General features: G+C 36.3%; 1 protein-coding gene and 1 long non-coding RNA gene across 15 annotated transcripts in view; one reads left to right on the forward strand and one right to left on the reverse strand.

Moving 5' to 3' along the window:
• LOC104729324 overlaps positions 1 to 1,954 on the reverse strand; it is a 7,939-nt gene extending 5,985 nt beyond the window's left edge. For 4 of the 14 annotated variants that reach the window (XR_758256.2, XR_758253.2, XR_002035162.1 and 1 more), the window contains exons 1-7: positions 1,762 to 1,954; positions 1,601 to 1,652; positions 1,227 to 1,482; positions 1,084 to 1,134; positions 784 to 970; positions 566 to 650; positions 355 to 450 (exon numbers count right to left, since the gene is read on the reverse strand). This is a non-coding gene — a long non-coding RNA (uncharacterized LOC104729324). Of the gene's footprint in view, positions 1 to 354; positions 451 to 565; positions 651 to 783; positions 971 to 1,083; positions 1,135 to 1,226; positions 1,523 to 1,600; positions 1,653 to 1,761 lie in introns of all 14 variants that reach the window. The other 10 variants (XR_002035171.1, XR_002035181.1, XR_002035180.1 and 7 more) reach the window with 10 other exon arrangements.
• LOC109127688 (RNA-directed DNA polymerase homolog) lies at positions 14,132 to 14,527 on the forward strand (the record flags this gene model as incomplete). The annotated part of the gene is made up of 1 exon (XM_019232939.1): positions 14,132 to 14,527. A coding segment is annotated over one exon (396 nt), but the record flags the coding sequence as incomplete, so codon positions are not given.

The raw sequence follows: 17,372 nt of genomic DNA on the forward strand, positions 1-17,372 counted from the left end.
TGTTTCTGATGCTAGCTTCCTTACCTTAACTGAGTTCAAATACATCCACAGTGGTCAAGCTAATCCCCACATATTTGTTGGTAAGTATCTATATATACATTTGTTTTAATATACACTCAATATATATTTATATGTTTCATTCTGCAGAGATTATTGGTCAAATTGTGAGTATGGGTGAATTGGAGGACCTCGAAGCCAATAACAAGCCTACCAAAAAACTCAATTTTAAGCTATGGGACGAAACATAATTCTTACCTGCTAATATGTCTATATGATTATTATGTGGGATAACATTTGCAATCACTAATCCAACTTAGTCATTTTATATGATAGAGATGAAAGAATGTCATGTACCTTGTGGGGTTCCTTGGCCGAGCACGTATTTACATACTGTCAAGACTCTCATGGAAGCATCATCACCTGTGTCCTCAGATTTGTGAAGATAAAATCCTACAAGGATAAAAACATTTAAATATTACAAGTTTGAGATCATTTAACAGTAAACCTAGATTATTTTCAATACCAGGCCTGTTATTTGAATATAAGTGTTATTTGAATAACTTACCAATATATATAGTATAGATTGCTTCGTTACTCTTCCACTTCTATTTTCAAAGTTTCACTTATGTAATCCTGTAACAGGAATTACCCTGACAAAAATAAAACCAGTTTCACATTAGACTTGATTTAAATGAAAAATACAGTCTTTATAAAACTAAACAAAGATTCAGTATCTTATCTTTATTCGAAAACTACTTGCAAGGGAAAAGAAATCCAAATTACCGGTTTCTTATAAGTCAACCTTCAACACATTTGTTCCCCAATTATCGTCTTACTGAAAGTAATTGTACCCTGACCAAGTAAAATTAAACATTAGAGTTTTAAAAGATTGTAGTAGAGGCATCTACAAATCAATAAGAGGGTTTCATTACTTATCTTTGATTTAGTGTTCTTCATTTCTTTTTGCTGACTTTTAACAAAAGAAAATAATTAACGAAACCTTAAACTTGAAAAAAGATCTAAACATGTATCCATGTAAACAACAACAATATTCAAAATCAATTTTGATGGAAAGCTACAAACCTTTGAAAGAAGACTCAATTCGATTATATATCTCCAAGCTCCACTCAAAAGCTATAATCATACATCGAAGATCAAATAAATGATTAATATAAATCATTTGATAACTATCACACATAATTAGAAAGAACAGATATAGATATTACCTTAGTGAATAGTGATCCATTGTAGACGAAATTTTTCCCTACTTGCAAGGAAAAAGAAATCCAAAACTCATAGGTAAGTTTTAGGCCAAACTTCAATCCAATTGTTGTCTCTAGGCTTCCTCTTATTGAAAGTAATTTAACCCTGACCAGGTAAAATAAAAGATTAGAGTTTTTGGATCTATAAGTCATATGTATTTACAAATTAAGAAATGGGTATCGTTACTTATCTTTGGTTAAGTGTTCGTCATTCGAGTTCCTGATTTTTTAAAAAATCACAAAATTATGACAAACATAAACTTCATAATAAATCTAAACATTAGAAGATGTAAACAACAAAAAAAAAATTCAACACCGATTTAGATTCAGATTCTAACCTTTGAAAGAAGACCCATATTCGTTTATAGATTTTCAAGCTCTACTAAAACGCTGGCATCAGACATAAAAGAACAAGTCAAGCAGGAATCTTAACAGTTTCTGAGCTATAATCAGAAATAGAAAGAATAGATCGGAATCTAAACAGTATTTACGAGATTACCTCACTTATCAATTGAAGAAGACATCGGAAACTCCATTAAGACAGATTGATGATGGATCTTACTCTGGGTTTTCTAATTCGAAAATAGAGGTTGTCTGATCCATTGTCGACTGAATCTGATCTATGTTGTCGGATCGACTTTTGCTCTCGAGACAACCATTTTTTTGTTTTACGTTTTTCTTTTGTTGTTGTCTTTTTTCTTTTTCTTTTTGGCCACCGTAAATTGTTTTGGTGAAGCAAAAAAATTCACAATGGGCCTGGACATTACTAAAACCCATCAACTTTAAATTTTTGGATTCAATTTTTCTGGTCCATTATTATTTTCGAACAAAGTCTTCTTTACTGAATGAAAAAAACTTAAATTTCAACAAATATTGCAAAATCTAACAGATATTTCTATCAACAAAAAAAAACTATTGCCCACACAAATATATGGATGTCAAATTATGGTAAGCTCATCTAATTATTTAAAACAATAGTATTAAAATTAGATTTTGAACTACATTGTAAATACAAATACAAAGAAACAAAAATAGACTAATAATTTATCCAATAGAATTATATGAACAATAATGATATTTTCAATTATTAACCCGCGGTCACAAAATCGATATAGACAATATAAATTAGACAATATATTAGACTTTATAAATTTAAAAACTTAAAAAATATAAAACTAATTATTTACATATATAGACAAATAAATTATTCATTTATTTTATGTGTTCCTAAAAAAATAAAATAGCCCCACGGTGTACCGCGAGCGTATATCTAGTATTATATAAAGTCAATTGAAAAAAGATACTATGTACCGCGGGCGTATATCTAGTATTATATAAAGTCAATTGACACTAAAAATATTAAAATGAAAATAACACATGTCGACAGAATAGAATGCCATTTGCCAAATGACAATTTCTTATAAATTATTAAAAGAAAATCTTACATTATTATATAACAATTTCTTAGAGCATGTAAAAAAAATCTTATTTTATTATATAAGATATATATATATCCCCTATATATTAATAGAGGAACACTTTGATAAAAATGCTGAGGTGTCAGCATTACATAGCTCATGACATTCTTTCTTTTATTTGTCATCAGTTTTTAAAAATATTTACATTTATTTACTATTGTATTTTTCCAAAAATACAATTAACACCCATAATTAAAATTTTATATTATCTTTCTAACTTAATTATATCCTTTAATTATATTTTCATAAAATCTTTAAAATGAATTTTAAGAACCCTTTGTTCATATGATATAATAATATAAGATTGATATTATAATAACTCTCACGGGTTAAATTTTAATTCTTATACAATTTTTTTTATAGATATATACTACACAATCGAATTTTAAATATTTCAATTACCCATAAATATAATAGATTTTGTAAATAAAAATTACAGTAAAAATATTAAATAATTATTTTATACCGCACTATGTGCGGGTTATTACCTAGTAGATGTATATATATGTTGGCATCGTGAACACACAAAATACTTATAAAAGCATCTTTGCTAAAAAAAAGAATTATTTAGCTAAGATGAATTATGATAATCCATTAGATCCAGTTTTGATCATCTCAAGGGTGCTTACAAAGCATGATGTTGCCCATAATGTGACATTACCGACAGAACAAGTAAAATCTGTCGTCGCGAAGATGAATTCCGATGTCGATGTTACCAGTGATCAATATATTACCAATGAAAAACTGGAGGAAGAGGGTCTTCTAGTGAAAGTCCACGATCGCGAAGAGAAATATTTGTATACGGTTGTTCTGAAGTGGATGAATAGGAAATATTATTTCGGGTATGGTTGGAGTGATATGAAGAATTGGTTAGATCTCGAAGAATGGGGTCAACTGAAGCTCTACTGGGATTACTTGGAAAAGGAATTCGTTGTTCTTAATTTTAAATATACTTTATTACTTTTTAATAATGTGTTTTTTTTTTTTTTTTCTATTTAATGCTTTAGATTGCATATTCTATTTAAGTTTGGCCTAAGTTAAGTATTGTTTTTTTCCTAATTATAATTGAAATATCTTAAATTCCAATAATAAAATACTAGTTGTTTTGTTGTTTCTTTCTTTTTATTTTTCTCTGTGTCTCTCTTACTATTATTACTAGGTTTTGAATCCACGCTACGCGTGGGTTTATTAGATATATTTTGATGAAAATTATATATAATTGATCACAGTAATAAAATATTATTTTATAAAAAAAAATTAGTATTATCATTTTTATTGTCAAAGTTTGTGGTAATTTTCATTTTTACTTTTACCGTCTGGTTTGTTCGTTATACTTTTTTCCTTCTTCTTACTCGTCAACTTCTTCACATTCTTCTACTGAAAAACCTTTTTTTTAGACTACCACACAACTTGTTAACCCATCAAACTCCAAGAACAAAATTATTTATTTTCTCATAAAATTTGTAAAATTCATGAAGAGCAGTATAGTTAACACATGCATCCAATTATTGATAATTTTATCTATATACTTATTTTGTTTTAGATCCACACGTTTAGAATCTTCTCCAACCAAAATCCTTACTTGGTTTATAATATTTTAAAAACATAATAAAATATACTAATAATAATTTATTTAATATGAATCATATGATATATAGAAATATGAGTACACTATAAGAACATATTAATTATAATAAATAATATCAATTATGTTATATCATCAAATAATATCAACTGTATCATATTCTCAACTAACATTAACCGTATATAGTTAAACAATATTTAAACAATATTTAAACGGTTATAGTTAAGGTTAAACAATATTTCTAACCATAACCAATGGTTAATAAACCATAACCGTGACAACCGTAACTCTGGTCATGCCTATGTATAGCTAATAAAACTTGTGTGGTTGTTGTTCATCTTTCTTCTTTAAACTCCAAAACTCGACTCAAACATCAAATCAAGGTCTTGCGAAGTCAATCATTCTTCCTTAGACCCAAAAATAAAAAATTAATGAAAGAATACCAACTCATCTATAAAATCATACACAAAATATGTTTTGTAGCTTATAAGAAATAAAAAGCGCAAACGTAGATAAATAAGATAATTTATGTTTTACATCAATATTTATAGTATTTTAAACTTTTAAAATTTAAAAATTATAATATTTAAAAACTTTTTAAAAGCTAAGAACTTTTAAAAGTTTCAATATTTATAATATTAAAACTTTTAAGAATTTTAAAATTATAATATTCTTTTGAAACTTTTTAAAGTTTTAATTTGATCAAATAAAAAACCGGATCAAACCGAATAATTTTTAAACTTGGACGCTTGATAAATCAAGCTTTCCTGCTCATTCGTTGTTGGAAGCATATTAATCTTATTTATACTGGTTCTGAACCATTGTCTAAAACTTTTCTTGCCGATGTGAGATATTGTTCATAGTTCTTTTATTTCCATAACTTTAAAATTTTCCTTTTTCTAAAAAATTCTGAAAATTAAAAAAAATGTTAATGAATGACATGTCAAATCCTGATAGCTTGTTTTAAAATAATTCTTAATATAGAAAATTCTGGAAATTTTAAAAAATGTTAATGAGTGACATGTCTTATTAAAATTAGAGGTTTTAAATCCTAAGTGGACAGCCTTAGAAGCTTATAGCTTTTACTTTTTATTAGTATAACTAGGTTTTGAACCCACGCTACGCGTGGGTTTATTTGACATATTTTGATAAAAATTATATATGATTGATGACGGTAATGAAATGTTATCTTACAGAAAACTTTAAATTACTATTAAGGAAAAAAATAAATTTCATATACACAATTTTTAAAAATATAAAAATTAGTAAACTGATAAAAAAAAATCATGAATCTAACTTGACATTCAGGCGAGGCGGATCAAACTGGTGACCTCACATATCTTAAACCATTTCTTTGGCCACCAGAAAAATGAAACAAATTTATAATCATGAATTTATCTCTTTTTCATATTTAATTGATCGCTATCACCTATGTTTTCATGTTTTTAATTTAATGTTTTCTTATTCTTCATATTCTTTCTTGTCATTTTCATTGTCAAATTTTATGGTAATTGTCATCGTTACTTTACCATCGAGTTCTTTGTTATACTCTTCTTCTTGTTCTTCCTTGTCAACTTTTTCACATTCTTTCACTGAAAAAACCATTTTTTACACTACCACACAACTTGTAAACCCATCAAACTCCAAGACCAAAATCATTTTTTTCTCATTAAAATTATGCAATTCATGAAAAACAGCATAGTCAACACATGCACTCAGTTATTGATAATTTCATCCATCTATGAACACATGTATAATAAAAACAATATTTGTGATTTTCGTCGATCCTTCTTCTTTAAACTCAAAAAACATCAAATCAAGGTCTTGCGACGTCAATCCTTCTTTCTTAGCCTTAAAAATAAATTTTTTTACTGCAAAAGTATCAAATCATCTGTAAATTCATACACAAAAACATGCTTTACAGCTCATAAGAGATATAAAGCACAAACGGAGATAAGTAAGATATTTTCAATATATTAAAAAATTTGATATATAATATTTTGTGTAACATCCGTGAACCGGAATCCCAGTTTGGGAGTTGCATCGGTCGATGCATAGGGTGCATCGGTCGATGCATGTTCAATTCTCTGCGTTTTGATTTAAGTCAAACGCTGCATTTTGGTCAGAAGAGAAAGGGAAAACCCTTAGGGTCGTGTCTTTTGTCTCATTAGACGTGTGTGGCCGTTTTTGAGAGAAAAGAGAAGGGAGAAAGAGTTCCTGAAAGTTCTTGGTGATTTCTTGAGATTTGAGGCGTTTCTTGGTGAGATCTGTAGCTGGGATCGTTGTAGGAGCTTCCTAGAGGCTTGTTCTTGATTGTTTGAGGCTTAGTTCTTCTGTGGCAAAGGTAAGTGCATGACCATGGCTTATCTAAGCTAGAGGATTCTTTAATCTGCTTGTTGTGTGATGTTAGGCTTGTTAGATCGTTGCTAGGGACGTTAGGAAGCTTTCTTGTGGCTTGGGATCGAGTTTTGTGGTTGTAGGAACGAAGATCCGGCGAGAAGCTTCGGGGAAATCACGGTGCTCGACGTTGCGTCGATCGATGCATATCTTGCAACTCTAGGGTTTTCGTGTTACGTCGAGCATGCGTCGGTCGATGCAGACTGGGTATCGGTCGTTGTAAGTTACACTTGCATCGGTCGATGCAGTTTCTGTGTCGATCGATGCTTCCCCATTTGGCATCGGTCAATGCATGTGTGGTGTCGGTTGATGCTAAGTCCTGGTTTGTCATTGCCGTTTGTTGATTGTCGTGTGTTGGTTATTGATACTCTATTGCTTGTGTGTATAGCCCAGTAGATGGGAGGATGCCTTACTGAGTGTTTATAAAATACTCATGCATTGCAATATGTGTTTGTGGTGCAGGTAAAGGCAAAGTGTGATCGTGGAATCCAGGCAATGAAGAGGAGGATGTTCTAGGGACTCGGTTTTATGTTGTCTGGCATTGCTAGGTTGCTAGAGTGGGGTCATTAGAACATTGCTAGGTTGCCGGTTCTATGATTTCTGTTATTTGGTTATTGGATGTTGCTGATGTCATGGATATTGGTTATTTATATTTATTGGATTATTATTATTGGATGTTGGTATTGCTATTCCGCTGTTAGTTGAGATTGTGGTTAGGTGGCTAGTGGATATGGGACCACTAGTTCTAGTTTATTTATTATATTATTATTATTTATCATTTATTATTTTTTTTTTTAAAAAGGATCGGTCGTTTCATTTTGTAATTCTTAAACTTTTAAATTTGTAAAAGATATTAAATATTTAAAATAATTCAAAATTTAGATGTAATTTAATTATCTGTAACATTTTTTTAGAGTTAAATATTCTTGACACTTTTACTTTTTATAGTGTTTAAATAGTTATAATATTTTGACATTTTAATGGAGGTATTATAATATTTCTAAACATTATATAATAAATATTTAAACCTTTAAAAATTTTAATTTGCTAAAATAAATCAAATAACTTTTTAAATTTGGAAACCAGATAAATAAGCATAAATCAAGCAAACCTGATAAATTTATAGTTAAAAACATATTATTTTTATTTATAATGGTTCTCAGCTATTGTCTAAAATTTTCTAGCCGATGTGGGACTTTGTACATATTTCTTTTATTTCTATAGATTTTTTTTTTCTTAAAAATCATAATAATATAGTTTACTACTATATTTCAAAAAAATTTCTTAGCGAAATATCTAATTCTTATTGGTTTTTTAAAATCCTATATGTACACCTTTAGGAGTTTATAGCTTCAACTTTTTATTAGTATAGATATACTATCTTAAAATTTCTATGGAGGTTAAGTAATTGTAATATTTTAAAACATTCTATAAAGTTTAAATATTTTAATATTTGAACCTTTTAAAAGTTTCAATATTTCTAATATTTCAAATTTTTAAAATTTATAAATTTTAATTTTTAAAAAAGCTTTTAAATGTTAAGAAATTTTTAAAATTTAAAAATTATAATATTTTGAAACATTTTTAAAGCTAAAACTTTTAGAAATTTCAATATTTATAATATTTTAAACTTTTAAAAGGTTCGAATATAATATTTGAACATTTTAAAGAGTTTCAATATTTGTAATATTTTAAACTATTAAAATTTTACAATTATAATATTTAAAAACTTTTTAAAAGCTAAGAGCTTTTAAAATTTTCAATATTTATAATATTTAAAATTTTAAAAAATTTAAATATTATAATATTTTTTAAATTGTTTTAAAGTTTTAGTTTGATCAAATAAAAAACCGGATCAAACCGAATAAAACTTTTAGACTTGGACGCCTGATAAATCAAGATTTTGTGCTCATTCGTTGTTGGAAACATATTAATCTTATTTATACTGGTTTGATCCATTATCTAAAACATTTCTAGCTAATATGAGATATTGTACATAGTTTTTTTTATTTCCATAAATTTAAAATTTTCCTTTTTCTAAAAAATTCTGGAAATTTAGAAAATATTAATGAATGACATGTCAAATCCTAATAGGTTGTTTAAAGTAATTCTTAATATATATAATATAATTCTGCAAATTTCTAAAAATGTTAATTAGTGACATGTTGAATCCCTATTGGTTGTTTTAAAGCTTAGGTTTTAAAAACCTTTTAAATGTTAAGAAATTTTTAAAATTTATAAATTATAAAATTTTGAAACCTTTTTTTTTTTGTCAACCATTGGGCCATAACTGGCCGGCCCATTAGCCAAATTCCTACATTCGTAGGAACCGGGACTCGATCCCGGGTGTGATGGTGTCTTCTACAAATAGACTTACCTCCTGCCACTGCACTAAGGTCACTTCACATTTTGAAACCTTTTTAAAGCTAAAACTTTTAGAAGTTTCAATATTTATAATATTTTAAACTATTAAAATTTTAAAAATTATAATATTTAAAAAACTTTTTAAAAGCTAAGAGCTTTTAAAATTTTCAATTTTAAAATTTTAAAAAATTTAAATATTATAATATTTTTTTGAAACTTTTTAAAGTTTTAGTTTGATCAAATAAAAAAACGGATCAAACCGAATAAAACTTTTAAACTTGGACGCATGATAAATCAAGTTTTCCTGCTCATTCGTTGTTGGAAGCATATTAATCTTATTTATACTTGTTTGAACCATTGTCTAAAAAATTTGTAGCCAATGTGGGATGTTGTACATAGTTTTTTTATTTCCATAAACTTAAAATTTCCCTTTTTTCTAAAAAATACTGGAAATTTAGAAAATGTTAATGAATGACATGTCAAATCCTGATAGGTTGTTTAAAATAATTTTTAATATATAAAATTCTGAAATTTTTTAAAAATGTTAATTAGTGATATGTTGAATCCCTATTGGTTGTTTTAAAGCTTAGGTGGACAGCCTTAGAAGCTCATAGCTTCTACTTTTATTTAGTACTAGGTTAGACCCGCGCTATGCTGCGGGATACTTTTATAACTATTTATAGATATATTGAATTGTTGAAAAATATAGTTGAAATCTTTTTTAAAAGTTAATCATATATAATCTAAACTTTAAAGTCATGTTCCATTAAACATGATTCTCTTCCAAAAAAAAATCTAGAGGATTTCTAATATCTAAATTCTAATTTGTTGGATCCAAATGTCTTTGTTTTGCAACGTCAGACTGAAAGAAGTGAGAAAAGTGAGTAGAGAAAACATTTTTATTCCTGAATTTGTTAATCCTTTTTCTAAAGAGAAATTTTCAATAAAAAATTTTAAAGTGGCACTTCGACTTTAAACCTTCAAAACTTTCAACTCCAACAATAAACCACTAAATGATTTTGGGTGTCACTTAAAACCTTGAAAATGGTTTTTGAATTCACGGGCACATATAAAAATTAACGGAAAATGATTATATCAGCTAAATAGACCACACATATACAAATAAATAAATATATCAATATTAGCTAAATACGTTATCTTCTTCCTCAGTATATCAACTTCCATCACATACACAATAACACAAACACAGAAAAATTGGTCCATCATAAAAAAAAAACAAAGAAAAAAGAAAGAAACAACAAAGAAACGTGAGGACCAAAAGAAACAAAAGCTTTTGATTTTGGACACACGAAGAAATTTCAGAGATTACCTTGAGCCAATCTAGTCTGGTTCTTCTACATATAAGACATTGATAACAGAACGCAGGAGATCCCGATCATCGATATTTACAGGCGTCACCCTCAACAGATTGGAAACTGTAACATCCGTGAACCGGAATCCCGGTTTGGGAGTTGCATTGGTCGATGCAGATGGTGCATCGGTCGATGCATGTTCAATTCTGCGCGTTTTGACTTGAGTGAAACGCTGCGTTTTGGGTTAGGGAAACCCTTAAGTCGACTTTTTGTCTCATTCGGCGAGTTTGGCCGTTTTTGAGAGGAAACGAAAGAGAGAAAAGGTTTTTGAGTGTTCTTGGTGATTCCTGGAGATTTGAGGCTGTTCCTGTAGAGATCTGTAGCTAGGATCGTTGTAGGAGCTTCCTAGAGGCTTGTTCTTGCTTGTTAGAGGTTCAGATTCTTCTGTGGCAAAGGTAAGTGCATGACCATGGCTTATCTAAGCTAGAGGATTCTTTAATCTGCTTGTTGTGTGATGTTAGGCTTGTTAGATCGTTGCTATGGACGTTAGGAAGCTTTCTTGTGGCTTGGGATCGAGTTTTGTGGTTGTAGGAACGAAGATCCGGCGAGAAGCTTCGGGGAAATCACGGTGCTCGACGTTGCGTCGATCGATGCATATCTTGCATCGGTCGATGCAAGTGCGAGGACGGCGCGTAAAACTCTAGGGTTTTCGTGTTACGTCGAGCATGCGTCGGTCGATGCAGATTGGGTATCGGTCGATGCAAGTTACACTTGCATCGGTCGATGCAGCTTCTGTGTCGATCGATGCTTCCCCATTTGGCATCGGTCGATGCATGTGTGGTGTCGGTCGATGCTAAGTCCTGGTTTGTTATGGTCGTTTGTTGATTGTTGTGTGTTGGTTATTGATACTCTATTGCTTGTGTGTATAGCCCAGTAGATGGGAGGATTGCCTTACTGAGTGTTTATAAAATACTCATGCATTGCAATATGTGTTTGTGGTGCAGGTAAAGGCAAAGTGTGATCGTGGAATCCAGGCAATGAAGAGGAGGATGTTCTAGGGACTCGGTTTTATGTTGTCTGACATTGCTAGGTTGCTAGAGTTGGGTCATTAGAACATTGCTAGGTTGCTGGTTCTATGATTTCTGTTATTTGGTTATTGAATGTTGCTCATGTTATGGATATTGGTGATTTATATTTATTGGATTATTATTTATGGGATGTTGGTATTGCTATTCCGCTGTTGGTTGAGATTGTGGTTAGGTGGCTAGTGGGTATGGGACCACTACTTGTAGTTTATTTATAATATTATTATTATTTATTATTTATTATTTAAAAAAAAAAAAGGGGTCGGTCGTTTCATTTTGGTATCAGAGCCCTTACGGTTCTAGGTTTGGGTTCACTAGGTTTCTGTTGTAGATGTTGGGATTGCATGTCTTGATTGATTATGTGAGTTAGTCAATTGTGTGTGGCATGGAGTCCTAGAACATCCTCTTCGAGCCGAGTGTGTGATTCCACGGTGAGTTTATGTTTCTGTGTTATAATAGAAATTGTTTGCTTAGCCTTCTGTTCATGGTAGTGCAGATGGTTAGCGAGGATGCTGTGGCTGGTCGAGGTCGTGGTCGCGGACATGGTCGTGGACGCGGACGTGGTCGTGGTAGGGGTAGAGTCCCAGTGGTTAGTGAGACCGAGGACCAGAGTGTGACAGCTGAGGGTGTTGGCGAGTCGCAGGATATTCCGGGGGATTCCGTGAGTGTGGCAGGAGGGGGCGGTGTTGACGCTCCAGTGGCCAGTGATGCTAGGGTTCCGGGTGTGGGAGTCCCAGCGGGTGGAGTCCCTGGTACTCACTTTGCGGCTATGCTAGCACAGGTATTGGAGCGGTTACCACAAGTGGTACCCGCTCGGGCTCAGGTAGTGCCACCAGTGGTGGCGGAGGAGCGGCAGTCAGTGGTTGCGGATGTGGGAGAGCATGGACGTTATTTGGCTATGCTCAAGGAGATGAAGGGTCTGTTCACTGAGAGGTTTATGGGTGGTACAGATCCTACTGCTGCGAATGCTTGGAGGACGAGTGTGGAACGTAACTTCCATACTATGAGATGTCCTGTTGAGTTTTGGGTGGACATAGGGGTCTACATTTTGGGTGGTGATGCTGAGTTGTGGTGGAGATCAGTGGTTGCTAGGAGGGTGCAGAGGGAGATGACTTGGGCTGACTTCGTCTTGGAGTTCAACCGCAAGTATTTTCCTAGAGAGGCATTGGACCGGTTGGAGGTGCAGTTCCTTCAGATATCTCAGGGGACGCGGTCAGTGCGGGAGCTGGACTTGGAGTTCAGTCGACTTCTATGTTATGGGGGTCGGGCCATGGAGTCTGAGGAGGCTCAGGTCAGGAGGTTCATGAGAGCTCTACGGGATGATTTGAGAGTTCATTGTAGAGGGAGGTACTATGCTACGCGTGCAGAGCTGGTTGAGACTGCAGCAGAGATTGAGGAGGATATCCGGGCACAGTCAGTGTCGGTTACTCCAGCAGTTCAGCCTAGTAAGGCTCAGCAGCAGGGTGGTTCTAGCAGGGGCGGTAGGCATGCTCAGGGAACCAAGAGGAAGTGGGAGGCTACGCAGAAGCCGAGTGGTGCAGGTTGCTTCGGTTGTGGGAGCAGAGATCACAGGGTTGCTAGTTGTCCCAAGAGGAGTGTTCCGTCGACAGGACCTCGGGTATGTTATCACTGTAGGGAGACAGGGCACATCAGGCCTTTTTGTCCCAAGTTGCAGCCGGCAGCCGTGGCAGCGTTGCAGCAGGTGCAGCCTGGTGGTCAGCAGGTGGCACGGATTGAGCAGGGGCCTCGGGTTTACACGACAGCTGAGACTGGTGGAACCAGTGCCGGGGCGATCACAGGTATATTTTCTGGTACTTAAACTTTGTGAATTTTAGTAGGTTCAGATTGTATATGTTTCCTGTGATAAAGTGTTAGGTTCTCAACACATGAGGTTTGTGTAGGGACCTTGTTGGTGGGCGGGTTTAAGTCCCATGTTATGTTTGATTCTGGAGCTTCGCATAGCTTCATTACTCCAGAGTGTGCAGAGTGTGCGGGGATCAGCGGGGATCCTGGAGAGCGTGCAGGAGTTGTCAGGGTTGCGGGAGGCGAGTTCCTGAGAGTGATTGGACGAGCTAGAGGAATTGATATTCAGATCGCAGGAGAGTCGTGGCCAGCAGATTTGCTTATCAGTCCAGTGGAGCTGTATGATGTTATTCTCGGGATGGATTGGTTGCATCGGCATAGGGTGCATTTGGATTGCCATCGGGGTAGAGTGGAGTTTGAGCGTTCAGGAGGGAAGTTGGTTTTTCAGGGTATTAGACCGACTTCGGGGAGTCTCGTGATCTCAGCCATTCAGGCTGGGAAGATGATCGAGAAGGGCCGTGAGGCTTATCTGGTTACTATATCTATGCCAGAGTCAGTGGGGAAGTCTACGGTTAGCGGTATTCCAGTAGTGGAAGAGTTTGAGGATGTGTTTCAGTCTTTGCAGGGATTACCACCATCTCGGTCGGATCCTTTTACCATTGAACTGGAACCGGGGACGACACCGTTATCCAAGGCTCCTTACAGAATGGCTCCAGCAGAGATGGCAGAGCTGAAGAAGCAGCTAGAAGATTTGTTGAGTAAGGGATTCATCCGTCCTAGTGTATCACCGTGGGGAGCGCCGGTGTTGTTTGTGAAGAAGAAGGATGGGAGTTTCCGGTTGTGTATTGATTATCGGGGTTTGAACCGGGTCACTGTGAAGAACAAGTATCCTCTTCCTAGGATCGATGAGTTGTTGGATCAGTTGAGGGGTGCTACTTGGTTCTCCAAGGTAGATCTGGCGTCGGGTTATCATCAGATACCGATAGATGAGGCAGATGTGAGGAAGACTGCTTTCAGGACGAGATATGGGCACTATGAGTTTGTGGTGATGCCTTTCGGATTGACTAACGCGCCAGCAGCGTTTATGAGATTGATGAACAGTGTGTTTCAGGAGTTTCTGGATGTATCTGTCATCATTTTCATCGACGATATCCTGGTCTATTCTAAGAGTCCTGAGGAGCATGCAGTGCATTTGAGGGCAGTTATGGAGAAGCTGCGGGAGCAGAAGTTGTTTGCCAAGTTGAGCAAGTGTAGTTTTTGGCAGCATGAGATGGGCTTTCTGGGTCACATTGTTTCTGCATAGGGGGTTTCTGTAGATCCAGAGAAGATTCAGGCTATCAGGGATTGGCCTAGACCACAGAATGCCACAGAGATCAGGAGTTTCCTTGGATTGGCAGGTTATTACAGGAGATTTGCGCAGGGGTTTGCAAGCAGAGCACGTACTATGACTAAGTTGACAGGGAAGGATGTTCCTTTTGTCTGGTCAGAAGAGTGTGAGGAAGGCTTTGCAAGCCTGAAGGAGATGTTGACTACTGCGCCAGTGTTGGCTTTGCCTGAGCAGGGAGAACCCTATGTGGTTTATACAGATGCATCTAGAGTTGGTTTGGGGTGTGTTCTGATGCAGCATGGGAAGGTGATTGCCTATGCTTCGCGGCAGTTGCGGGTGCATGAAGGCAACTATCCTACTCATGATTTGGAGATGGGTGCTGTAGTTTTTGCCCTGAAGATTTGGAGATCTTATCTTTATGGTGCAAAGGTACAGGTGTTTACAGATCATAAGAGCCTGAAGTATATATTCACTCAGCCTGAGCTGAATTTGAGACAGAGGCGGTGGATGGAGCTTGTGGCAGATTATGATTTGGAGATAGCCTATCATCCTGGTAAGGCTAACACGGTTGCAGATGCTCTGAGTCGGAAGAGGGTAGCTTCGGCTCAGGAGCAGGAGATGGAGTCTCTGGTAGGGGATATCATTGCGTTGAGCTTGTGTGCTGTTTCACAGGAACCGTTGGGTTTGGAAGCAGTAGATAGAGCAGATCTTCTGAGTAGGGTGCGGTTGGCTCAGGAGAAGGATTTGGGGCTGGTGAATGCCTCTAAGGATGTGGATTCAGAGTATCAGGTCTCAGATAATGGTACTATCTTGGTGCACGGTCGGGTTTGTATGCCCAAGGATGAGGAGTTGAGACAGGAGATTCTGAGAGAGGCTCATGCGAGCAAGTTGTCCATTCATCCAGGAGCGACTAAGATGTACCGTGATCTCAAGAGGTACTATCATTGGGTCGGGATGAAGAAGGATGTAGCTAGTTGGGTTTCGAGGTGTGATGTGTGTCAGCTAGTGAAGGCTGAGCATCAGGTTCCTGGCGGGTTACTGAAGAGTTTACCCATTCCTGAGTGGAAGTGGGATATGATCACTATGGATTTTGTGGTGGGATTGCCAGTGTCACGGACCTTTGATGCTATTTGGGTCATTGTGGACCGGTTGACTAAGTCAGCACATTTTCTGGCCATTAAGAAGACTGATGGAGCAGCGGTCTTGGCTAAGAAGTATGTGAGGGAGATAGTCAGGTTGCATGGGGTGCCAGCGAGCATTGTGTCTGATAGGGATTCCAAGTTCACTTCGGTGTTCTGGAAGGCGTTTCAGGCAGAGATGGGCACTAAGGTGCATATGAGTACAGCTTATCATCCCCAGACTGATGGACAGTCAGAGAGGACGATCCAGACGCTGGAGGATTTGCTGAGGATGTGTGTGTTGGATTGGGGTGGCCATTGGGCAGATCACCTGAACCTGGTAGAGTTTGCTTACAACAACAGCTATCAGGCGAGTATTAAGATGGCTCCTTATGAGGCTTTGTATGGGAGGCCATGTCGTACACCATTATGCTGGACTCAGGTGGGGGAGAGGAGCATGTTTGGTGCTAGTTTTGTTCAGGAGACCTCAGAGAAGATTCGGGTTCTCAAGCTGAACATGAAGGAGGCTCAGGATAGGCAGAGGAGTTATGCAGATAGGAGGAGGAGAGATCTTGAGTTTCAGGTGGGAGACAGAGTGTACCTCAAGATGGCCATGTTGCGGGGTCCGAACAGGTCATTGTCAGAGACTAAGTTGAGTCCGAGGTATATGGGTCCATTCAGAGTGATTGAGCGGGTTGGACCAGTGGCATATAGATTGGAGTTACCTGAGGTGATGCGTGCATTCCATAAGGTTTTCCATGTGTCTATGTTGCGGAAGTGTCTCCGTGAGGGAGAGGAGGTGTTGGCTAAGATTCCTGAGGATCTTCAGCCTAACATGACTTTGGAGGCGAGACCAGTGAGGGTTCTCGAGAGGAGGATCAAGGAACTTCGGAAGAAGAAGATTCCTTTGATGAGAGTCCTGTGGGACTGTGATGGTGTTGAGGAGCAGACTTGGGAGCCTGAGGCAAAGATGAAGGCAAGGTTCAAGAAGTGGTATGAGAAGCAAGCCGCGACTTGAGCTTGTTTAGCCTGGTCCCATCTGTAATCCGTGGCTGGAGAGGGAATGGAGTATTCCAGCCCATCTCTTTTGTTACTCGGTCGCTTGGGGTGGTTGGTTGTGCGACTCAGTAACAAGATGAGGTGGTGTTTGGGATACAAAGTTTCCGTGAAGCAGGGTTGTGAAGGAAAGTTTCCTGAAAGAGAAGTTTCCAAAAGTGGAAAGTTTCCAAAATTGGGAAGTGCTAAATATGGAAAGTTTTGCGGGAGTCAGAATTTGTCCATTTTAGCGGTGGGAAGCCTTGGAGGGGCTTTTGTGGCCTTTGTGGTGGACCTTCGAGTCAGTGTGCCTGTGTGTGGCGGTCTTTCTAGACATTGTGCGGCCTTTGTGGCGGGCTTTTAGCCAGTTGTGTGGCCTTTGTGGCGGGATTTTAGCCAATTGTGTGGCCTTTGTGGCGGGCTTTTAGCCATTTGTTGGTCTTTGTGGCGGGCTATTTAGCCAGAGTGTCTTCGTGACGGTCCTTCGGGACAGATGGTCTATGTGACGGTCCTTCGGGACAGATGGTCTTTGTGACGGTCCTTCGGGACAGATGGTCTTTGTGACGGTCCTTCGGGACAGATGGTCTTTGTGACGGTCCTTCGGG

Source organism: Camelina sativa, chromosome 2 (assembly GCF_000633955.1).
Source record: "Camelina sativa cultivar DH55 chromosome 2, Cs, whole genome shotgun sequence".
In the NCBI taxonomy this organism is placed as follows: Eukaryota; Viridiplantae; Streptophyta; class Magnoliopsida; order Brassicales; family Brassicaceae; genus Camelina; species Camelina sativa.